The 25,394-nt window shown below is 40.1% G+C and overlaps 1 protein-coding gene across 1 annotated transcript in view; it reads left to right on the top strand.

Annotated features, from left to right (window-relative positions):
* Nucleotides 1-2,116: 2,116 nt before the first annotated feature.
* col18a1a (collagen type XVIII alpha 1 chain a) overlaps nt 2,117-25,394 on the top strand; it is a 69,581-nt gene continuing 46,303 nt past the window's right edge. The window contains exons 1-2 of the mRNA XM_041057830.1: nt 2,117-2,280; nt 2,362-2,435. Of these exons, the coding sequence (XP_040913764.1) occupies nt 2,270-2,280; nt 2,362-2,435 (85 nt within the window). The 5' untranslated portion in view covers nt 2,117-2,269. The remainder of the gene's footprint in view (nt 2,281-2,361; nt 2,436-25,394) is intronic.

The raw sequence follows: 25,394 nt of genomic DNA on the forward strand, positions 1-25,394 counted from the left end.
ATTTATGGTATGATGAGATGAAACCTTAAGCTAAAACTGACCTTGTGACCCTAAAATATACCTTAAAAGCAAAAGCTTTGTTATCAACAAGTGGCTGTTACTCCTCTGAGCACGGCACCTTAAAAAGAAAACTTTGTGTGACTTCAATTTAAGTGGATACAAATAGTTAAAAATAGTCTTAAAAATGAACATTTATAAGTTCAATAAAATAAAAAAGTGCCACTTTTTCTATAATTCCATGGGATTAGGATTTTATTGCTCACAATACTGAACCCCCCCCCACAAAGTTACTACTGTCTTGCTTATGTCAAATGATGACATTTGCATTATAGAGCTGCAGGATGCACAATACATTCTGTGTATCTGTTAATACACTCTCTGTTAATACACTCTCTGTGGAAGCAGTCCCACTCTGTAAGGTTACTCTCCATCATAGTATTTAACAGACAGTTTTGCCTTTCTTTCCTCTGACACTGGAATGTGAGCAAAGCAGACATTCACAGAGCAGTGGACGTGTTCAGACAGTAGCCTGGAGGCCTACAGACAGAGCTGTAGACTCTGCTGTATTAGAGTCATTATAGTGCCAGAGGACTGAACCCAGTGTCTTTTCCTGTGATGACAAACCTTCTTAAAGAAAAATAAATAAGTTAGTAGTACCTCCAGCATGTAAAGGATGCACCAATAAGCTGATGAATTCACATGACTTATATATGGTATGAAACTGTTCAGTCATAATTGAAAAAAATCAAACGTGCATCTGTACAATACACCAGCCTAGAACTGCTGCACTGATATGCGTCAGCAAATCAATGTAGTCTTTTGTCCTTTTTGTGTCAGAACAGATTCAGATACCAATTTAACATATTGCTCTGCTTATGTTCAGGTTAATTCTCTTTTATTTATTTATGTTTTGTTTGATGTGACACATTTCTACATTTATAAAACAAGCATATAATACTGTGTGAATGTAACAATGATATTTTGGAATTTTTGCATCCAAAAATACAAAGATGAAGAAAAGACTCTCTCTCTCTAACACAGAGACATAAATAAGAAAAGAACATGTCACACAATAAAAATAAATGACCAAACACAATCCACAGTGTTTACTGTGAGCTGACAGCTGAATGGCACACGACCAGAATCAAACGTTACCTTTGCAGGTCTTGAAAAGAAAACCAACCTCGTCCTCTGGTGGCCATTTTGGGTAAGTGCAACATACAACAACTCACGCTCATGTTTTTTGGAGCAAATTCCAAGAATGGTTAAATGTGAGTTTTAAGATGATTTTATTGTTATTATTATTATTTTTTTTTTTCATATTTCAGAATTGAAGATTGAAGTAGAACTGAAATGTATGTAGATTCTGGAGGTTTGCAGATACAACGATAATAATAATAATAATAGTAAAGAAATTCTTCGTGTTGGGCACTTTAGAAGCTCAGCAAGTTATAAAACTGCGTGATCTTGAAAGCTTGATGTTAAACTTCATGTCAAGCTAAACCAGGTAGGTCTCAGGTAGGTCTCACCTTCCTCTTACCTCTGAGCAACATAAACTAAAGTAAATAAGCCTTCACTGAAACCACGTGGTCATTATCTTGCCAAGTCCGTTCATGTGTAGTGACAGTGTAAACTCTGCATGAATGACAGAAGATTTTCCGGTGGAAAACCTGGGTTTACACAGCTCAGGCTGCAGTTTCTCATCTATTCACATCCACTCCAGGTAATGTCAATAAAGGGACATAAGGTTTGTCAGAAAAGACGCGCTGTGGTCACGCTGCCTTTTCTCTCTGCACTGTTAAAATGTGAGGGAAAATAGTAATATTACACTATTCTTATTTTATAATGAAAAAAACATAAATGTAAAAAAAGCAATTTAACACAATAAGAAAACGATAATAATAATAATAATAATAATAATAATAATAATAATAATAATAATAATAATAAAATATAATTGTTGTTGTTGTTATGATTATATTTTGGAATGACGCGAGTCCGTGATGGTAGACACTACCTTTAAGTTGAAAAACCGGGGAAATAGTTCCCTTTCAGGACCTGGCGGAAGTCCCTGCTGTAAACCCCTGCAGGTCACCTCTCTCCCTCTCCACACTTCTCCACTGTTTCCAGCAAAACGCCGCGTCTCCATCAGCTGTTCGAGCAGCGTGCAGCGGCGGTGCTGGGCCAAGGACGCTGTGAACAGTTTTTCACCCCCGTTCCCCCCGAATAGTCCATGTAGCTTCATCACTCGGTACCAGGGAAAGAAGAGATGAAGATGAGGTACTTTTCGCGGTTTTGTGAAAACTTTTTTTTTTCCTAAAGCGATGAAGTTTTGAATGTGATTGCTTGCTACCTCTGCAGGTGTTCTTCATGGCTGGAGCGCCTTGTCTGCTGCGTCCTTATTCTTGTCATCCCGGCGGCATCGCAATGGCCAGGTAAGAAAAAAAAAAGAAAACCTGAAACATGAATGTAATGGCTCTGATGACATGCTTACACTTCAGTACACCTAACTGTGGTCACTTTTCCAGCAGTCATAACATCCTCTGGCTGCCCAGTTTGCTGTAAGAGTGCAACTTATGGGCATTGCAAACAGCTCATGGTGGATAAATCATGTAATTCCCCAATTTTCAACACAGTGAATATTTAAGATAGTATACTTCTGTCTTATATGGGCAAATATCCCTTTTGGGAGCCTCCTGGAATTTGTCTGCCCGATTTGGCACCAGTCTGTGGGAATAGTGGAGTCATGAAAGCAGATGACCAGTTTGATTTTTGTCTAACTGTTATGAAAGAGGGAGGATTTGGGTTGTTAAAACTTTAAGCTACTTTATATGTTCCCTAAGTTTACACATGAAGTACTGTTTTAACAATCTAAACTGCAGGAAGTTGCACCAACACATCCTCATATGATGCTTAATTGCCTGTGTGTGTGGAGCATGATGTCTGCTCATAGTTGCCTTTTCTTTGGTTTGGATGGCTTTAGTTCACTGCTTGTTCTTTGCTGTACAGCAACCTTTTATGTACCGCAACCTTTTATGTACCGCTTGCTGACCAACTAGCATGGCTGCTGCAAAGCTGTGGTGACACATTGTTATGATTCAGTGATACAACACACCAGTTTGTCTATTCGTAGAAGGTCAAAGCGGCTTTGGAACTGTTTACAGCTTTTTCTCAGGTCCAAAGTCTGCAGTGTTCAGAAATGCACATTCTGTCTTTGTTGGTCCTGTGTCTTTACTCTGTGTCTGACCAGAGGCTGTGGCCTGTAGACTCTGCATCTCACTTCTGAAAGAGGCTCTTTTCCTCTCCTCTCCTCTCCTCTCCTCTCCTCTCCCTCCTGTGTAATGACCTGTTAACCCAAATGGCACAAGCAGAATTCCTAACTTGTATCTTTCCAGATGTTATAATGTTAGTGCATCTGAACAAGAGGCAGAGACAATGGAACGTTTCTTTGACACACAATAGTAATGGTGTTAAGGGGCCATAGGAGCCACTGAATGAAAGAACTCTCTTCTGTTCCTGAATTATTTATTTTAGAACCTGACTGATGTCCTACATTTAATTTAGTAAACATACAGTTGGGGAACCGCGTCGCTGTCAGATGATAGGGAGAGGAAACTGAGAGGATATCAATTAATATTTGATTGAGCGTGATCACTAACAGAGAGAGATACAGCATTTTGGGAGCTTTGATGAACTTATGTATGTCAGATAGATTGGCCCCCTTCTAGTCCAGAGTGTACTTGTGTCTTTTGTGACTAGCATATCCCATCTAGCACTAAAACAGGTTTGATCAAGCATCATTTGTAAGGTAAAACCTTTGCAAGTAACTCTTAAACAGTGTGACATTTTCACAGGAATGCTGTCCTGTCTGTGTGTGTCCAGGCTGAAAAGGCCTGCCACTCTGTCTCAAGAGCAGTGCCTTTGGCTGCCTGCGACATGGTTGAATTAGGTCTGATTCATTCCCAGTCTCTGGCTGGGTCAGGAATCCCTATTGTCATGTGATCTTTGACATGCACCCAGCGTGGTTTTGCCTGAAGGGAGCAGGACGACGTCGGGGGAGGGGAACGGCTGTAAGGGGACACCCCACCGTGCCATTTAATGGCTGAATTAGATGCCACATTAAAAATCACAGCTGGCTTGAGGTTTTCCAGAGGGACAGGAAAAAAAAGTGGTAAATGGAACAGGCTTTGAATGTGCTGGATAGGGATAAAAAAATATTTTATTCACATTTTTATACTATAAATGGACATTTTCTATTGTTTGCAAGTTTTTTGACTGACATGGCTCCTGTGTGAAATGATTCTACAACTTCCATCTGAAAATGTTAATACTAGTGATATGTGAGGAAACAGAACACCCTTTGACAAACATCTGTTGACGTGTCATGTACTGTACAGTTGCACATTTTACAGGAAAACATCTGCTTCCATACCTCAGACGTGTCCCGAGAATAACAGTCTGAACTTTCCTGTTTTTTTTTTTTTCACTTCTTCCTGTCGCTGCAAAAATTTGCTATCTTTGAAGCTCAGCTTCTTTGTTTATTGTGCTTTTGACATATTTATATTTTTTTTCCTGTTTTTTTTTATGGCACAGAAAGTTTTAATCTATATGTGTGAATTGATTGTGTTCAGTTCGCAGTGACCAGTGTGGTTTTCAAGGGTCAAGTCAGTTAAGGCAAACCAATTGAATGAATATCAGTGTAAATAAAAGCACTGTTATGAAGAAACAGCACTGCAATGTGCAGAATATCTGCCTTCATGTTATATGTTATATTTATTATATTTATTATTATTATATACATATTATTTTTATATGGGGTGATAGAGATGGAAGGTCAGGTCCTGAACTTGACTGAGCTCAGACCTGACATATGGCGGTAACATGTGCTTTATGTGCTTTAACGCCTATACCCTATTATTTTTAATGTTAGCCCAGGTGGTAGCCAGTGGATAGAAGCATTTTAGTTGATAAGCACAAAGCTAATTCAGGTCCACATTTTGTGAGCTGGAAGTGCAGGAAATTAAGTTTCTTCAGTTTCTTCTGGGCAATAAAAAAGCTTATTATTAGGATTTAAAGCTTACAAACTGTGCCAAAGTATTTAGTGGCTTTCATAAACTATAAAAGATGCTACAGGCATGACAACATACACAACAAATTTTGCACACACAAAAATCTTGTAAAAAATCTTTGGTACTTATAACAGATTCTGTGTGTCCGTCCCATCAGAGAACACCTTATATACGCAATGACGACATACAAGTATTGATTCACTACAGGTAAAACTATTCCTACAATAAATGTGATTCTGCACTTTGTGCTGTTTGAAGAAATAATAGAAACTCAGGTGCTCTGTGGAGGACAGGGAGGAATGCTGAGCCCCTAAAAAAATAAAAGTTGTAAACTCCAGACTTTGTGTACACTAATCTGCAAAAGTCCACCACTTCAATTATATTAGTCTGTTTTTCTGTGGTAAACAGCTATTGGAATGGTGCCTCTGTTAGGATCATTGGAACTATTTAATGAAATAAATGGAGCGACTGTGCAGAGATTCTGTTGACTCAGTGAACCTTGTGATGTCTAATCCCTGGATTTTCTAGTCAGTAAACCTACTTATTCATGATCGACATCTTTGGAGGTTCCTCATATCAAGGTTTGAAGCTCCAACTAGCATCAGTTTTGTCGTATTGTGCAAACCAGCATTTCGAAAGACTCTTAAACCTCTTTTAGGAGGATGGTTTTTATCTTTTAACTGTGGAGATAACTTTGTGACTTTCAGTGTAACCTTTGTGTGTGTGTGTGTGTGTGTGTGTGTGTGTGAGGTTGGGAGTGGGGGTCATTCAAAATGTCAAGTGAATGTCTGGGTATCCCTGTCTGGCTCCTCTTTTTCTGCATTTTCAAAAACTTGACATTGCTGGATACCTCCTTTATGCATTTATGCTCTCACCCGTGCCACTCTGGCCACTATCTTTAGCTTGTCAATCACTGCTGATATCATCAGTCAGAAGTTTCAGATACTTCAGTAATGGACTGAACACGCCTTTTAAAATTACATTTGATTCTTTGCTGTAAAAACATTGGGTCATTGCACATTTCCATATGCAGCTGCTTTGTGTTTCGTAAAGACAGTCACAGTCATGTTTACAAGGTCATTTCAAGCAAAGGGACCTGTCCTGTCCCCTAAAACGCACACAGTGTAACAGGACCACTCTCTTAACACAGCACAGCTGTCAAAGACCCGGACAAAAATATGAGAAACACACTTACTGAAGAGGCTGAAAGGGAATTCTAGATTCGGTATAGTTTACTTTAATGTAGAAGTGTTTTTGTAAGTAAACCACGGTGGTCACATCCTGCTTTGATTACTTAATTAGACACATCTGCAGCCTGTGGTGAATGTGAAGAGTTGTATATCTGTACTGGACATTGAAAAACATGGCCCAGTTTGAGAATTACCCTTGCGTCACCAGGAACACTGTTTAAAGTGTATGTACACAACAGAAACATGATAGCAAATGTGACCGATGCTTTGTTTTTCACTATTTCTATCTACCAGTTAAATATTTTGTGTTTACTTACAATTTCTGAGACATTTAGACCATTTCATCTTATGACGTGTATAACCTTCACTCTCATAATCATTCTTTTATATTTGTTATGATTTTTTTTATAATCCCCCACCACAGACACACACACCAAGGTAATTTATGCACATCTCAGATACACCTGTGTCTGGTTTGACCCACATGTAACAATGACCTCTATGACCTGTGAAAAAACTTGCTGCCTTTGCGTTTGAATGTCCCTGATCCTCCACCTACTGAGATCGTGGTTGTTTCATTATGTGGTGAAGAGGGGAGTAAGTGAATTTGGCCACAGTCCTAGAATAACCAGTCGGACACCTGATCAAACTGAAGGAAAGCATTTGTGGCTAATGGCAGATTTGTCATAATACAGAAAAGGAAGAAATCGTCTTCAGTTTTACTGATGGACAGTCTGAATAATTGAAAAGGCTCATTGTTTTAGAATGAAAAATGACCACCAAAGAGCCATTAACCATCAACATGACATAGAAAGCTGATATTGATTATTTGGACGATGCAGGTTTGTCAGCATTGCTGTGTGTGAAGTAAACTCTTAGGGCTTTACTCAGTATTTGTTCTGTATTTACGATCCCCATCATCTTTTCAGGACAGACCATCCTTTTGAATGTTGCTGACAGCTGTTATCTGTATTTTTATGTGCTCCCTCCACTCAGTGTTTAAGGTGCGCTCCGCTGTTCTCTCATGCTGTCCCTGATGTCAAAATGCCGGGTTGACAGAGGCAAAATACAGAGGGGCACCATAATTACTGCTTATGTTCCAAGAGAAGAGGATTTGTAGGGCCACTTGCTCTGTACACCCAACTATCTCCAACACTAATGGCACACTGAGTGCCCTCTTACCTCTCAGCACCTCTTTCCTGTTTGCGGTGAAACCCTCACTTATTTGCTTGTCTTTCCCAGCCGTAATCCAGGTAAGAGTTAGTTGAAGGTGTGAAGCCTTACTCTGCAAATAACAGGACTCTACAGTATCTGTAGAGGTTTTGTTTTAAAGAGCTGAGCATAGAGCTGGATGGAAAGGCTACTTATTACCAACACTTTCAAAAGTAAAACTGAATCTCCTCCATCTAGTTATGCATATTTGTTGATGCTTAAGAAATGCATTTGCATCAGAAAAACATTTCTCAACATCTGGACAAAATGAACTGATTGCTTTATGCATGCAGATCTACTCTCTGCATCATAACACAAAAGAGAGTTAAGTGTTGTGGCAAGAGATCTATTGTTTCTTCACATGCAGATTGTGATTTCATTGACTTTATTGGAGGACTGCACTGTGTTGGAGTGAGCCGCTGAGCTTCTGCATGCAGCACCAAACCCCACGATGAATTCTGACATGAGTGAACATACAGTAGCGGCAGTTGCAGTGGTGTTCTGTAATGTAAAAAAACGTAAGTGTTATAGACCTGTTGACCACCCCGACTACACTGGTAAAAGGCATTTAGCTTCTTTAGAAAGCATTACATTTGCAGCCAGGCTTACTTCTACTCTATGTGGTCAGTTTGTCAGCACTGTAGGCTGTAGCCTGGGTGAACACTGGTTTCCATGGCCACCAGGTGCAGATTTTTCCACCACAAAGCCGTATTTGGCTGTAGCAAAGGAAACCGGATCTATCTACCTGGCACTTTGTCCCAGTCTCCAGCTTTAGGGAGTGTTCACTTGTTCTTACTGACAGCCTGCTGAACACAGGCAGGCATGAAACTGGAGACCCCCACCACCCCCCTCCACCCATTTACATTCTCTTGTCCTAAGAAATCTATACCATCAGCTTTTCACTCTCCGTGAACTAGGCCTGGTTCAGAGTGACCAAGCCTACGTAGCCTGCTTCATGTCTGCCCCCTGAAGCAGGCTGCGTCATGTGATCCCCTGGCATTATTTTCAGGATACCTTACAGATTCAAACCTGAAATAAGCATATTTTAACTTTCAGATGTGTACACTGTTCGTACAAGCCCCAGCTACCACCCAATGCGTTTTTAATGAATGAATAGACCATTCAGCATTTCATGAGGCCCCTCTCGGGAATGTCATTGTGAGTTTCAAACCTCACTTGCCGTTATATTCCTCTTTCTGCTCTCCGTGTCTTCTTATCTTTCGATTGACTCTCATGATGTTCAGGCTGCTTTTCAAGGCATCCTTGAATTCCACTCATTCACCCGTCCTTCAAGAGCTGCCATGTCTGTAGGCACTTCTCTTTTTTACCCCCTCACAAATCTCACACCATGGGGGTGTGAACTGAGGAGAATCCCAGGGGACAGGGAGATTACCATCAAGCCTAGAGCTCCTGTGACAAAAGAGGGATTTGCTGAGTCCTGCACCTCTGTCCTCTACTTTCATATGGTCTTGCTGGAAGTAGGACTTTGGGTGAAGTATGGGATTCAGCGACATGGCTTCTCTTCCCTGTACCTGCCAGAAAATGAGAAGCGGACTTTCCAGGTGTTCTCTGTGTTGGATATAATGTTGGGTAGTAAAATTTTAAAAAATGTAGAGAAAAAAAAAACTAAGAAAGGAACATCAGTTTCTGCCTTCGGCGGTTGAGTCTGCCAGTGTTTGTGTTGCATCTGTTTGCTGTGTGCCTCAGATCACCAACCTTCATGCATTGGAGAGAATAAAAAGCATTCCCGATATCAGCTTTTGTGTATGGATCATATCTAGCGAGACAGAAGACATAGCTTCTTGTTGGATCATGTGCTGAGTCTGGATTTTTACAAAGTGAATGCCTTGGTTGCTCATAACTTGAAAGCTGCTAATTGTTGTGTGAATCATGAGCTCGCAGACAATAAAGGGTGCCCTCTATTCAGTCGCTGGTTGTTACAGGCCAGGTGGCACAGTGCCATCCATTGAGAGTTTTAGAGAGGAGGAACATAGGCCAACCATGGGGATGTTAAATATTTAGAGGTCCAGTGAAAGATTTGCAAGGCTGTTCATCTACTGAGACAGTGGCATTACCAGTCAGGGAGACAAGCTCCAAGGTCTGCAGTCAAATTCTCTTCCTCATTGGCCTGTTGACTGGCTGAAACATCCCCCAAAACTCAGTTGCTGCCATGTTCAACGACCCCGTGGTTTCACAGCTCTAGTTTATAACCTTATTATTTGAACTTGGTAATAGACTTGGCTGTGTAAAGTCTTTGTAACCTTGAGTTTCCTGTCTGCCCAAGTTAAAGGTCCCCTCCAGACAGGTTTTAAAGTATTTAAAAGCTCTGCTACAATTAGTATTTTGTTTAATATGGTTTTCCCACATAAAAAAAGAAATTCTGAATCTGTGAATATTCAGGCTTTGTCCTCCACCCACCATTGCTGCTTGCTCTAGGTTGACTAGTGAAAAAGCAGTGCACATCATAATGGCTGGCGAACCTCAGTCACCTCACGTCACCTCACCTCGCCTCACCCTGCCTCATGACCTAACCATACCTGGTGGTCCACTGTTGGCTTGGTGTGCCAGGGCCCTTAAACAGGCCCACACTCACCTTTGTGGATTTTGTGCTTATTTTCACTCAGTCTCCTGTTTCCTCCTTTATTCTCTTTCACTTTGTGAAACTCTCAAAGCATGATAAGGTCACTGCTCCCTGAATGCCCTAAGCTGAGAATAACAGTAGATTTCTGTTTGGGCATACCATAGATAGATAGATCAGAGGAAGAAACTGTATTTGAGCAGAAATTCCCTAACCTCAGTTTATATTTTGATCTTTATCTGTGTCATTTTTGTGTCTGTACTCTGCTTTGAAACTAAACGTTTTCTGTTGTTTGTCTGCAGAGCTGGCAGAGCGTCATCCAAGTTTACTTTGGATGAGAGATATGATACTGATATTGGTATGATAAAAGATTATTCTGTCTTATCTCTTATGTTGGGTATCATCTTTGTAGATAAATAAATATCTAGCCAAATTTAATAACTTTTCAATTTATAAGTCATATATTGCAGCTGTGGGGTAAAAATATTTTTCAGCTGGTTCACTAAGTTCATTTGTTTCATATCAGGTTGGTGCACGGGCTCACCAAAGCCCCATCACGTGGATTGTAACATGCCTTTGCTTGGCTTAAGCTGAAACAGAGGAAGACTATGACCTGTGGGCTTTTTGTGCTAAAGAACCCATCGGGGGGAACAATGAACACTGGCACCCTGGACCCTAGTCTGGCCTGTGCTAATTGAGGGCCCTGATATTGTCTTGTTGATGAAAGCCCTCTTTGTCCCCACTTACTGCTCTTCATCTACTGTATCTCCCAGGCCTCTGATATAGCCATAGGCATAACGTCATTTCCCTCCAGCCATTGTCTCCATTCATTACAGGGGATTAAAGTGTCAGTTGAAGGTGAAGCATAAGCTGCCCAACATTATTCACTGAGGGGTATTTGAAGGTGTTGTGCCACATAAGCTAAAAGTTTGTGCACCCATCAACACCCCTTGTAGAGGGTGAGACTTTGCCTTTAGAGATTGGAGGGAATCGTCTGAGGGGAAGGTCAAAGTCTACGTTTCTCATTATGTGAATTAAATGTGATTGGTGCTCAGTAGCCAAGCAGCGAGGACTTGGGCTGAAGAATGGGTCGTGGCTGTCAGCTGTGAGCTTCTTTCAAATATGGTGACAATTTTGAGCATCAGTTGAACCAATTCAGTGTGTTGTCCACTTAAAATACGTTTACATATGTAAATGTATTTTAAGTGGATCGCACTCACCCTACTTTTATTGCATCTGTTTTTGATGTTTCCTTTTGTGAAATTTCTGTCAGTTTTCTGATGTCAAGGGTTTGGGCCCATGGTTTCCTCCAATGCAAAAAGGAAGCTTTGTGACAAAACAAAAGTGTTTTATCCCCCTTTCATGGTTGGATTTACTGTCAAAGTGTTGATCTGCATTGACATGTTCGTGAAGTGCTTTGCAAAGCTGAAACTCAACACTTGAGTGAGGCCTAGTGGGTTCAAAGAACCAGCAGAAGGACAAAGAGACGGGACTGGCCAACAGACTGATCTAAAACTGCTCTTTACACAGTGTAGTTAGTGCAGAAATGAGATCTGCCTGCACATTCTTTCCACATGAAGCCCACGTCTTCGCTGGAGGATGTCATTTACTTATGCATTCAGCAACAACAACAGGAATGAATGGAAATTCATTCTTGGCTTATGCTGAATGCTCAGAGGATGTGCATATGCATTTGCACATTTGCCAGCATTTTGGTTGCTTCGTAAATCTTAGACCTGCGTAGGCAGGTAGTTTGTGCTTTCATGGTGAATGTGAGGATATGATGGACCATGAAAAAAAATAGAAGAGTGAGGGAGTTGTTGAAATGGCATAAAATACAGTGGTTATAAAAGTTACATTTATCAGAAAAAACAAAAAAAAAACAAATAGCTGGGCTTTTGCTTACTTTTTACTTGTTTTTACTGAACTATCACTTATCCATTGGTGTTATTAAAGATTGTTCTATCAAGCCAAGTAATTTGAGGTCTTCATCAGACCGTGATGAAATGGTCTGCACAAGATTAAATCTAGTATACAAACACCTTATCTTGGAAACAATTGCTTGAGCAATCAGTGTCTATGCCTAAACATGGGCTTCACAATTTGGAGCTAATGATCCAGACTGTCTCTAAGACGTTTGATGTATGGTAGCTTTTATTAATTTCATAAGGGTGATGAAAACTACCTAGTCTAACCAAAACCCACAAGTGTCAGTGTTGTTGATTAGTCCTAACAGTTACTGTGCAACACATCATATTGATGTCATTTTCAATGTGTGATATAAGAGCATTTCTGTGTTGAAACATTGCGTCAAGGTTGTTAGGTGGTCAGTCAATAAATTGTCCTGTGTGACTGGCAGGAGAATCTGAAGAATGCTGATAGCCTGGGAAATTTGTCAGTGGACAGTCTACACTGCAAAGAGGTGGGCCTCTATTTTATTAAATATGAGCGTGTCTTGGAATGTGACCATAGTGTACTTTTTGACTCTTAGAGCCAACAAGCTTCAGCAAGTGGTTGACTTCTCAAGTCCTTTGAGTTCCTTAGTGTTAAGACAGTTATTGTCAAAAAATACCAAATTATTTCCTTACATTTGTGTTTCGTTGTCATATTATAAGCAGTTACATAATTACTCTTAAAACTGACCAATTCCTGCTATGCTACCTAGTTCTCAAAGTAAAATGTACTGCAGCGGATAAGCATCTCTAACCACCATTATTTTGTGTTGACACCATTTTTGGTAGACTTCCCCGACAAAGGGTTTTCCCTTGGCTGGAATGAAACAACTCTGTCTGTAGCAGATATTTGCTGTCAAAAAGCTAATAGTATGATGCAAATTCAGCACTTTCTGTGGCTGCTCAATAATTAAAACCTTTAAGCAAATAGATGAATAGATCTGATTATGGTGTCTGCTATGATGCAGAAGTATATTAGAATGTGCCAACATAATGTGAGCTAATTTTAGTGTACCCACTGTCAAGGTGTACATTATGTTTATGGGCATGTATTCTGACAAAACATTGAAGAGTGAGAGGTGTGTGTGTGTGTGTGTGTGTGTGTGCGTGTGTGTCCAGACACGCCAGTGACTGGCTGTGTTTTCTGTAATCAAGTTCTGTTAAGTTCTTTAAATGCATTATTATTCTATTTATTTATTAGCATCCCTCCTCCATCTTAAGCTGTGATTACAGACATACCATATTATTGCATTTACTAAAACCTAAAGCCTTCCTGAACAGGGACTGGAATTTGTCTCCCACCACTCCCTTGCTGGTATTTTCTTGGTGGCTTTCTGTTTGAGAAAAGTGGGCTACGAAGCTGCTGTGAAAATGGGTCAAGTGGGCAGATTAGAGAGCTCAAGCACACAGTGTGTGAACCCAATGGTCTGTGGTTTACACTCATGTTGTTCAGTGGTTTATTTTATAGCAGCAGTTTCTGGTTAGACTGTGTACATTTTTTTTTCTTTCCACTTTTGAAGAACAATCCTATGCTTCTCCGATCGCTTATTGCAATTCAGGCTGGTCTTAGAGACACTGCTTTGAGTTCTTTGTTTCATGTATTAAGATGGTTGTTTTAGTTGCTGAAATCTGGCATGCCCTTGCGAGTTCACTGTCAGATGATCAAGACATTCAGGTATTAGGTACATGCAGTCAGAAAAGAATCTGAGTCTGACAGTTCAAACTGAGTAATGGAAACAGTGTATTGCTGAAGGTATAACCCTAAGGCAAAGTTTAAAGAATAAAATTTGGATAATTAAGAACATATTTTGATCCACTTAGCCTTTGAACCTGATAGCACTGTTGCCAAGATGAAGCTAGTCATGTTCTTTTTAACTTTTTCAAATTTGCTCAAGATGTGTTAGTATTTTAACATTGATTTCATTTTCAAAACTTTTGTGGATAAAACAAAAGAAAAGATCAGCACAAACACTGCTAAGAACTGTATTTATAATATGCAAGTTTGATTGAGAACAAGCTGTAACAAGCTTGTTGCTGCTTATTAGTTACCACCATCTATGTAGCTCAAACCTTGTCATGGAAGTGAAAGAGGCAAATGGTAACCTTCAGACCTCTGGTGATTTTTTTTGGTAGGTATTTCTTGTTAATCCTCAGAATGTAGGACTGTGGTGACAAGGCCGCTCGCCTGATTTATTTCTGTCACCTGATACTAGATCGACCATTGATCAGAATCCCTATGTTTTTGGTGTAGCATAAGGAACAACAGGAATCGATGCAGTGTCAGTTTAGAGGCACACTTCCTACCTCAGTTATTTTACAGGCTTCAACTTGTTCACAGCTTTAAAAAAAAACACTGAAAGACTTCTGTATCTGCTGAAGTGCTTTGCTGTTTGTGGTCTGCAACTTTACAAGTCTCCCTTCAGCCACAAGATGATTTGATATACATTCTTATATAGTTTTCGAGTATTGTAATTTATGTTTTTTCTGAGTCATGACAGTTATTGTGTGTAAATACTATTTACTGACAATGCTCCAGCTCAATATCTACTTTGTGTTTGAACGTAACAACTCAATTAGAGTTGATATATTGAGCAATAAACCACAAAGCGAACCTCAATTAGGCATTCAGATGTATCACCAGCTACTGTAGAGTTACAGAATGTGATGGGGAGTGCCCTGTTGTAACACTGCTTTGATGAATGGGTTTTTTACCCCCAATACTAGCACAGTATGCTTACCCTAAGGGCAAGTCAAACCTCTCACTTACCCACCCTCTAAAACCCAAGTCTTGCCTCAGGATCCTGGCTGTGTCTCAGGCCAGGAAAAAGAAAAAAAAGTGGGCTAGTGAGGTGTGTCTGTGCGAGTGGTGGGGGGCAGGGGTCTTGTTTTAAGTGGCTGGCTCCTTTCCAAGACTTCAATACATCAGTGGAAATTCACAATGGGGTGAAAAGTACACTGGCAACAAATTACTGCTTGATAAACTCAGTAGAGAGCCGAGCTGATGGCAGGCGATTTTTCAGAGGACAGGGTAAGGTGGATCTGGGGGTGTTGAACAGGTTCATTGTGTTGTTAATAGTGTTTGAACTGCTGGAAAAAAAGCTCTCAGGATGTGTTGGCTCGCATGAGGTGTGCATTTGCGTCCACTTCCTGCTCTTTACCCTCCATACGCCTTTTTCCTCTTGCCAACGCTCCGGCAATTGGACACATTCCGGCCATGCATGCTGTCGCTCAGCCCATACAGCCGAGCAATGCTATTGGGTTACTGCAGTGTTACCTAATAGGTCTGATCTGGGCTCAAAAGCGGCATAGTTATAAGACTGGCATCCTTATTAAGTCGAAGGGGCAGAAACATCTGCACCTCTAACTTTTTTGCAGGTTAAGACACCGCAGCCAAAAGCTTACACCTACTGTACCTGCAAATGCTGCTGAGACTGTTATTTCAGTGAAACTGGAGACCCTTCCAAATAAAAACCTAAAAGGTGAAAGTTGATCCACTGACGGGACAAGACATTATATATCTGAGTGGAATCCCAGAGTCGTCCCAGGGGTTATTGAGTGCTTATGAACGCTCGTCACCTACTAACAAGATGACTGACAGTTTCCTGGACACTTATTGTGAAGGAGGAGGTCAGAAATGTGGTTTTTCACTCATCCTGGACTGTTCAAGTAGTTCTCATCCAGCACTTGGTAATAAATGTTTGGCTTGAAACAAAGAAAGCTGAAACATAAAGAAGGACAACTGTCCTGCTGCTTCATAAAAGACTCTGAGAGAATCTGTTAAATCGTTCATGTTATCTCGATTTATCTCATCTGTGACTTCATGTAATTCAGCCTTTCAGTGTCCTTCCTGTAACAAGTTGTAGCTGCTGTGGCATACTTTTGTAGTTTTGTTGTATTTATTCCCCAGCTGAATGGTGCATTGTTTGTCAGAAAAAAGAAAACGAGGCCACACACAAACACACACACACCCACACACACACACACACACACCCACCACCTCCTTCTCACAACTGGAGTTTACCTTCCACTGCTGCCAGAAATGCCACGGTGTTAAGCTGCATCTGTGTGTAGCTCCAAATTCTGGTGTGTGCGTGTGTGTGTGTGTATGTTTGTTGGGTTAAGGATTTCTGTCACCCACAATGAAATGGTCCCATACCCGTCCCCTCCCTCACCCCATCCCTAAGTCCTGACTGCATTTTTATTTCTGCTCCCTGTCTCTGTCTGACACACACACACACACACACACACAGAGTGAAGTCTCCTTGGTGAATAGTCACAGCTTGTGGGGAATGCTTCAGGCAGACAATAGCCGTGTATCCTTACTTAACATCTCCCACCATCCAACTGAAACATGACGGGACTCTAAGATCTTGTCCGTTCCCCCCTCTCTGTTCAAAGTGTCCAGTCTGACTTGTTTTCTTTTTGTGACACAGATCTGAGTGACTAAGTGGACCTACACCGCAGATTTCTAAACAGTGACAACGTATAATTGTTGCTGGTGCTCATCTTTGAAATCTGAATTTCCTGGGCACGTGGCACCAAAATAAAGCAGACATGAAACCTGAAAATGCCTTGAACTTTAAGAAATAAATGCCAGGTATGCCAGTCTTAATTTTGGCCCTTAGGGCAGTTGGGGCAACGGCAAATGGAAATGTTAACGGTGGATTGCTAACATGCAGTGACAATGTTGACAAACTGATGGTAGATTGGTAGCCTGACAATAGTTGATAATTAGTAGTGTGCAGGTATTTGGTCAGAAACCAAAGTATTGGAGAAATAAAAATTTTGACCTGATTATGACGCTAAACAAAAAGTTAGGGGTTCTTCAAAGAGATTGCAGCTTATCCTAAAGGGAACGTGAATGTCTGTACCTAGAATTTTGGCAAAATCCTCCCAATAGTTATTGAGCTGTCAGGAAAAGACTAAAGTGAACCTCAGCGTGATGCTAGAGAAAAAGTCTGTGGATCCCTAAAGTCATTGGGATTTATCCTCTGGACACCATGGAGACACCAAATTTCATGGCAACTACAAATAGAAGAAACTGAAAGAAGCGGAAATAGTAGAAATACAAAATGTGCATGATGTCAACCATGGCACAGGCCACCGTATGCTTTGTTAGGTGACAGTACAGTGGAGGCCTTCTTAAAAACGGCCTTCTTCTTTGTTTGTAGCAGTGGTGGCAGTTTCCTCGCTGTGGTGGCCCACTGCTGCTGAATGATACACTGATGAGTGTGAGAGCAACACAACGTTTTAGTTGTTCCACTCTGTACTTGTGGGCCTGGGTTTGTCTTCTCAGTTCTGTCAAATCTTTGATGTCTGGGGATGAAAGGATGTAGGCTTCCCGTTTTGTCTTTCGTCTGCAAGGACAGCAAGTGTACATTTAAGTGTCCTCCACACCCCTGGAACCTCGCATTTTCTCCTAGGACCAGGTCATAAAAGTTAACTTGCAACTTGCAAGGGACAGAAAGAGGGACAAGTAAAGAGAGCAGGTATTCAGATGGCCAGACATGTATGCCCCACCCAGACTTTAAAAGGTGTGTGGTAGCATTGTGTCTAAATTACACAATCCTTTAGGGCTCTTCCTGTTTTTTCACTGTGGCCTTGTAAGTTTTTGGTGATGTTTGATTTGTTTTGCTCAGTTTTTACAAGTTGTACTGTGTATTTAGTGCCCTTGAAGCATGTATTTAAGGTTAAGTCTCCATTTCAAGAATAAGGCTGGATATAAAAGTTATATATTGTTTGGGGACAGACTGAAATGTGTCTCAAACAACAACTATTAAAAACTGACAAGTATTAAAAGCTGAAATTGAATGCTTGTTCAAATTTTTAGTCTTGTTTATTTATTCTTTTTCCTGCATTTGAGGCTTTTGATCCATTTTGTGAAAAATGAGATAAATAATCACATTTTCAAATAAGATGAGTGGATGAAAAGCCTCTCCAAGTTCCTCTCAGAACAGTAGCTTTAGTTTTGTCAGTATGGAAAACGCTGTATTTAACTGTTCGATGCATTTTTTTTACACCAGGAATGAATGAAACAAGTAAAATAAACCTTTTTTCTATAGTGTCTTCTTCTAACATCTTTCCATGTTCGTATTTGGAACATTGAACCACGACTGTGAAAGTGAGAGGTCTCTTAATGAATTATATTCAAGTGCTAACTCTCTTTGAATTTCAGTGTGTCTTCATCCAAATGAACTATAAAAATGAGAATGAAGATGAGAACATGTTCAGGATTTTATTCACAGTCTTCCATTCTTAGTGGAAAGAACGGATTTGCACAGGTAGAAATTAACTTTAATGAAGTCGGCGCATTTCATATTTTTGTTGCAAATCCTGAACCAAGTTCTCAAGTGATGTTCTGCCAGGCCTGGACTGCAGCCAGCTTCACTTTTTGTCAAAATGTTTTGGGGGCTTATTGCCTTCCATCTGGTCTTAAATAAAGAAAAAAAAAAAGTAAATAAAACACATGCTGTGTGGGACTGAAGGCAGCTGACAGACCTTGGCCAGTTGAGGCAAGTAAAGAGAATTCACTGTTCAGCCAGATAAAAAAAAAAAAAAGCTTTCCTTGTAGATATTTTTAGGATTGTTGGCCTATTGATTTATCCTAAAATTGGAGGACTATGCATACAAATGGTTACTAATCCTACACAGTGAAAATAAATCATTCTCTTTTTTCTTTCTTTTTTTATATTATAAAAATTATAATAATTATTATATCCTTATATAAAAAGGATAATTTTATCCTTTTTATTATATGCATTTGGTGACCTCAGGCACATTTTAGGAAGTTTAGAAAATTCAAATTTAGTTTAGACCACTGTAGAAAGAAGAAACTATTCTGCAGCCATTTGTCTCCACTGAGCGACATGACTAATGCAGAGCAATGATGAAGTTAATCCCTGTACGTCTGTTTAAATGATTGAGGCCCACAGTAATCCAGTTGCTGGAAGATCACGAATTCTGCCACAACCTCTCTCTCTCTCTCTCTCTCTCTCTCTCTCTCTGTCTCTTTCTCCTCCTCCTACACCGTCAGCTGTATTTTTCCTAATACTTCATGGAAGTACTGCGGATGTGAAGTAAATCACATGGGGTTTGAAAACACCTCCATCTTTTCCCTCTCCCAAATCCCTTAGAAATCATTTAGACATGCTTTACCACTTACTGATACTTGATTCTGTGATTCCCCCACTTGTAAATTTGCACTGCAGGATAAAGATTCATTATTTGGAGCACCTTGTTTTTCTTAAATGGAATAGGATTTTCTTGCAATGACTAATGTTGCTTTCTGATATTCTCATTTTATGACTCAGGGCCATGGTTTTTGAAATTTACTGGTATTTTGTGCTTGGCAATCAAATACATTTGTTTTTTTTAGGATGTGATGTGGTATAAAAGGCTGAATTAACGACTGTAACACTGTTAATGTGCCTACAGTTGAACTGAGTCAGACTGTCTTGTTTCCAGGAGGCTGTAGGTGGGAGAAAACCCCACCCTCTCTCACTGACCACACAAAACCAGAGCCCCGGGGCGATACTTTTGGTGTGCCTGCCTGCCGTTCCCCTTTCACATGCAGCATTTTGGTATTGCAAAGCCTGAACCAACATGATTGGAATGCTTTTTTTCTCTTTTGTCCCCCTTTTTGTAGAGAGGCTCTTTTGTTCTAATGGGTTAATTTAAGTAGGAATGTTTTCACTTTGGGCTTTTGAGTTGGGGGTGGGGGGCTGTTTAGGGTTGTGAGTGAAGATTGAAAAGATGGACATTGCAGAAAGAGCTTTGTTGGTCAGAGATAGTTTGTGTCTTTCAGTTTGTTGTTTGATTCAGTCAAGTTTCTACTTTTTTCTTCTATTTTACACATAAAGTTTATTAGTTAATTAATTAATTAATTTTTATTTCTTTTTTCAAACAGCCATGGTTCATTAACCCTTGAAACCATCATCAGGTTTGAAAAAATAACCCTGATGATTTCAAATAAAACATTCTGCATCTACATTTAGAACAGAAATCCTATGTTAAAAACTGTGGATATATCGTTTGAAAAATGAAGGTATTTATCAGAATCTCAGGAAATGAGCTATCAAATTGCATTATGAGAAATGAATGACCCAGTGTTTTCTTGAATCTAGAACGTCTCAGAAAGAAAGATTTGTTTTTCTTAATCTGTTTCATATGGGTCCCCAAACTTTATGGAAGTACAATAATAAATTGATGGTGTACTACTTTAAACACCACCAGCACAGATGTTTCACTACCTTTTCCTTTAGTCTTAGTCAAATTTTGGAAGTTGTTCTAAAGTAGAGGATGTAAATGTTCAACCATTGAAAATGTAGTATTGTTTTCCTCTCAGAACAGGAAGCCTAAAGCTCACAGTGGTGTCCTGTTGGTGACTTTGTTTTGTCTAGTGACCTGAATGGTGTATGATTAAGGGAAGGGAGTCCTAATGTAACTGAACGGATCGTGGGCTACTGTATTAGTTGATGGAATAAAACACGAAAGGGAGGAACAAAAGTGGAGAATGTCATTGGCCTTGGTTCTCAAATGTATGAAATAACATGAACCTGTGAGTACCCAAAGTTGCCTGATGTACGTGCATCTGTATGTTGCCCAACTTTGAAGTTTTGAATTTTTAGTACGCTGGCTCACTGCTCTGGAGGTGCTAAGAACACACAGCTAAGAACACACAGTTGTCCTCATCCATTATCATGATTTTTTGTGGCTTGGTACATTATGCTGTGTTCTGATAATGAGTCAGCAGTTTTCTAGGGTTTCATTACCACTGCCTTTGCATGCTTGTATTGTCTTGTCTTGCACGAGGGCTTTCATCTGCAGATGGTATCTTTGCTTACAGTGGATTATGGAGATGTTCCACTGAGCATGCAAAGCCACAGAATTTCCTCTTTTTCATCCCAGCTCTTCCTCCACAACTCGTTCTTTAGAACAGATCTGCTGAACTAAGAGAACAATTCCCTTTGAAATCCCTTTTGTTTTTTTTGGGATAATGTGTGTTAAGTACATCGGCCATGCTTGTGAGCATGTATGGTGAAAGTTTTGTGCACCTCAGGGCTCTGTGTTGAACTCAATGCCATTGCATTGTATTTCTCACACACTGAAAGTGGTTTAACAACACATAAAGTTGTTCTTAAGGTATTTCCAGATTCCGTTTTTTTTTATTCACTCAATGTGTTTGAGGAAACACCTTCAGTACATGAGTAAATATTGTTAAATGACCGAATGGGTTTTTTAAACTTTGTCAGTTTCATCATCCATCATCACATTTATCTGTAAGACCAGTCGTTCCCACTACAACACTATACATGAGAGGCACTGTATGTCAATGAAGGCATTAAAATAAACTATTAAAAGTTAATTACACTATGATGTGGAGATGACACAGCTTGTTGCCTTCCACTTGTCCACAAAATCAAAATGCTAAAAAGAAACCTGCACATTTTCTTAGTTTATTTTATTTATTGTAATAAACTACTTGAGAGCACTTAATGCTTGGTCAGCTGAGTGAGGCTTCTGGAAATGATTCCCTTTCATTGGCGTGGTCACAGGAGAATGCTCCTCTAACGGCCACAGGCCAGGGACCTTTTGATGTTTAAACACATGCTTCATTCATTTTGGGATTAAGAGGCCAAGGAAATGGCCTGGTTGATATTGCGGGAATTGTCCAATGATTTGTGAAGTCCAAGGCTTAATTCCTGCTCCTTTAACTGGGTTATTCCTTTGCTGATTTCAAGTGCACAGACACATGGACACACCTAAACACACGCACACAGGTACTGTACCTGAAAGTGTCAAAACCAGATGTGTGCTATTAGGTAGAATTACTACCTGGGTGGTTCCTACTCTGCACAACAACTGTGCAAAAATCTGCAGCTGAAATTATGAAATCATTAGATGTAGAGATTGTGAAGTAACTATCACCAAATCTTAAAGCAGGACAGGTTGCACAGATATTGTGTTGTCCAGTGCAGGCATCTTAGTGAACATGGCATAAATATTTGTAAAGGCACAAATGTTTGCAAATCCCGCTTGCATGAAAAGACCAGTCCCTGTTGTTATTGTCTGTCTGGTAATAGAGATGTCTGGATTTCCCCTCCATCTGTTAGCATGTAGGAGAAATTTCCGATTCACCCCTGCTTATCCTGACTCATGCTCTTAAACCGCAGAGCAAAGTTTTACTCATTTTGGCATGAGTCAGTGAGCGGATATAAACACTGTCTGAGTCTTTGAGACGGAGATGTAATCTTTAATGAGTCCAAAATGCTTCACTTTAATTGTTGTGCAGTATGCATGACATATGAGCTGACTTTAGCTTCACATCCTGAGGTTTACAGATAAACCTGTTTTACTCTGGACAGTAGCAGAGGTAGTAGCATGACTTTCACAGTATCTGTGTGTGTGTAAACAGTATGTTACACTTTATTAATTATACAAAAGAACTTGTAGTGTTCACAAAGTGTGAAAATAATGAAGGATGGTTCAGATCCCTGCAAGGAATGAAAAAAAAAAGAAACACTCCTTTAAATTCATGTCTCAGCGCATCACTGTCTCCATCCCTTCCTGGCAAAGTGACGATGGTTGGTTTGTACTGAAGCCAAGTTTACCAGCCTGTCTACCATGTCTGCTTTATCACGTGGAGGACAAACATTAAAGAGGTAACCATTAAAAACCAGTCAAAGACTGTCAGTGTGTGTGACGGGAAATTCTCAGATAATGAGGGCATGAATTGTTCCAAAAGCTAAACATTATACATTATACAATCAAATTTCCTGCCACAATGCTGATTAAAGGCAGCGACTTCAGCAAAGATGTAGGCACAAAATACCTCAGGTGTCGCACCTGACCTGACCTGACCTGAAGTACTGCTTACTTGTTTGAGAATTGTATTGATTTTGCTAGTTAAATAAATATTTCTAGTTCCTCCTCTTCTGATTATTACCTAACTGAAGTGTTACTCTGCATCAAAGGATACATAGGCTGAATGTTGGGTTTAGTTGACTTTTTTGGTTCATCTTGATGTTGCTACTTCAGGATCAAGAGCTTCTCCCTGTGCACCATTTCCCTGACACAACACTATCAACAGAAATTCTCATAACCCACATTCATCTTGCCTTTGCTCATGTGGGAAAGAATAATAGTAAAAGCAACAACCACCCACACAAAAATAAATATGTACATGGACAAATCCTCCGGAGACAGATATAGTGTATTTAGCACAGACATGTCACAGAGCAACAGACGCGGCCTTTTTGAGAGAAAACAAAAAGGTCAAGGGATTCTTTAAAGGATGCCAGTTCTGTTTTCCATCTCCCTGCAGTCACATACAGATGCCTCTCAAAGAAGTATCTGGATAATTTGTTCTTTTTCTGCCCATCCGGTTATGGATCCTAATCCCCAAAGTCAACACTCCTAATTCCGGACTTCCGATCTCTACATTTTTTCATCTCTGTGGGAAGTGAGAATGACAGCGTTGTCATCACCGGCCAGCCATCCGTTCCCTAAACACAACACTATAGTTGATCAGGTAGCAGCTGTCAGGATTCCCCTTTGATTGGTGGTGAGCTGATCAGTGCAAAACCTGAAATTATTTACCCTCTGATCTTCAGCCAGTGGTGTCATCTCTCTTTAGTGGTCGTGAAAAAAATCAGATGCTCAGTTTTGCAGTGTGTTTGTTTCGCTGATTTTTGTAAACAAGGCCCTTGAATGGAATCTGACATTTTTTATGAGGTGACAAAATATGGCTCGGTATTTGGCCCCAAATTGGACCCCTTGGCCTCTTTCATGTGTGTCAGATGTCTGCAGGAGGAAAAGTTCAGACTTGCTGTGGACTGTCCTGTTAGGCAGTCGCAGGGAAACAGCTGGTATGTGCAATTCCTCTACTAACCCCTCTAGACCCGACTGAAATGGCGAACCGATGTAAAAAAAAAAAAAGAGCTATGAATGATGAATCCTTTCTCATTTCTTCAGTGGTGTACCAATTTGGCAGTGCACCTAAACAGAAATGTTAATAGATTATATTTGAACAGAACATAGATTGCATGAATGTAGCATCAGTCAAATTGTGTGCTGCTACACAATTGTAATGTGCCTGTGGGCTGCAGATTAACAAAGATAACCTTTCAATACATGAACAGATTGAAGTTAAACTAGAGTGAAGTGACTGAACAATACTCACAACCTGATAATAGCTCTTACAGTCATTTATCATTAGTCAGTGAGCTGCTCCAGTGGGTGCTGAAGTGCTTTGCTGAAGGACATTTTCATGCTAGTTCATCAAAGGAGATGACACTGTCACTCATTTAGGCCTCCCAGTCCAGATTTTCCCAGCTGGTCTCTGGAGTTGAACTAGTGGCCCTCCAGTCAAAAGGCCCAATCCTCTGACCTGTAGCCACCTGGTGCCTGCTAACGACCCTGTTCTCTCAGAAAGAGAGGAACAATCCTGCAGTTACTGTAAGAATAAGACTTTTGTATCTACCAATCATTAATAGTAGCACATCCCGTGTCTTTTCTTCCACCCCAAATGTTCACAGTTAGACCATTAGTTTTATATTTTCATATGAGTTGTCAGACTCAGATATCCTGTGGTAAATATGTAGCTAACCTGAATGGACATTTTCAACTCTGTGACCCTCCAGTCCTGCCCATATTAGACAAGCAGTGTCTGGATTCCAGGTGTGGGAGGGTCCCTCTCAATTCTCTTCTGGTCTAGGAAAAGCAGGTAAATGATTTGTCAGAGTGAGATGACCCTTTGCTTCAAGTTCACCCAGAGACCCACCAGGCTGTATGCTGGGCTCTTTGTCTCTTTGCAAATGCATTTTTGATAGATTTTATTGTATTTGTACAAGTTTCTCTCTGCATTATATTGTGTTCCTTTTATTGTTTCTGGTTTTATGTTGGAACTATACAAAGTAGTGATGATAAGGATTCCGAAAGGAATGAGAAAATGAATTTGTGAGTTAATTCAATTCAAGTACTAGTGTCACTGTCATATAAACTGTCATATAAACTTTATTTGACTTTGACTTTTGCCTGTTGTTGGTATATTTATCTGTATTTTACAAATTGTGTTTGTCTTTACAGGTTGTGTAAATGAATGCAGGAAACTTTGTTTCGTGGGCGTGGCTGAATAAAAATACCATTACTTGAAGAAAAGAAATAGTTATAGTCATATATAGTAGTGACTATAGAGATAGATGCTGTTGAAAAGAGGTTGGAGGAACCTACTCATCCAAAACTTCTGTGTGCAACATGGCACTTCGCTGCAAGTTAGTGTAGCTAAATATTTAGGGTCTGTTTCCTATGATGACCTGGATGGACTTTGTTTGTCTGCCCCACCTGTGTCTCATTTGATATGTGTGTGAATGCGAGTGTGTACATGCTAATGACA

Source organism: Toxotes jaculatrix, chromosome 15 (genome assembly GCF_017976425.1).
Source record: "Toxotes jaculatrix isolate fToxJac2 chromosome 15, fToxJac2.pri, whole genome shotgun sequence".
Classification (NCBI taxonomy): Eukaryota; Metazoa; Chordata; class Actinopteri; family Toxotidae; genus Toxotes; species Toxotes jaculatrix.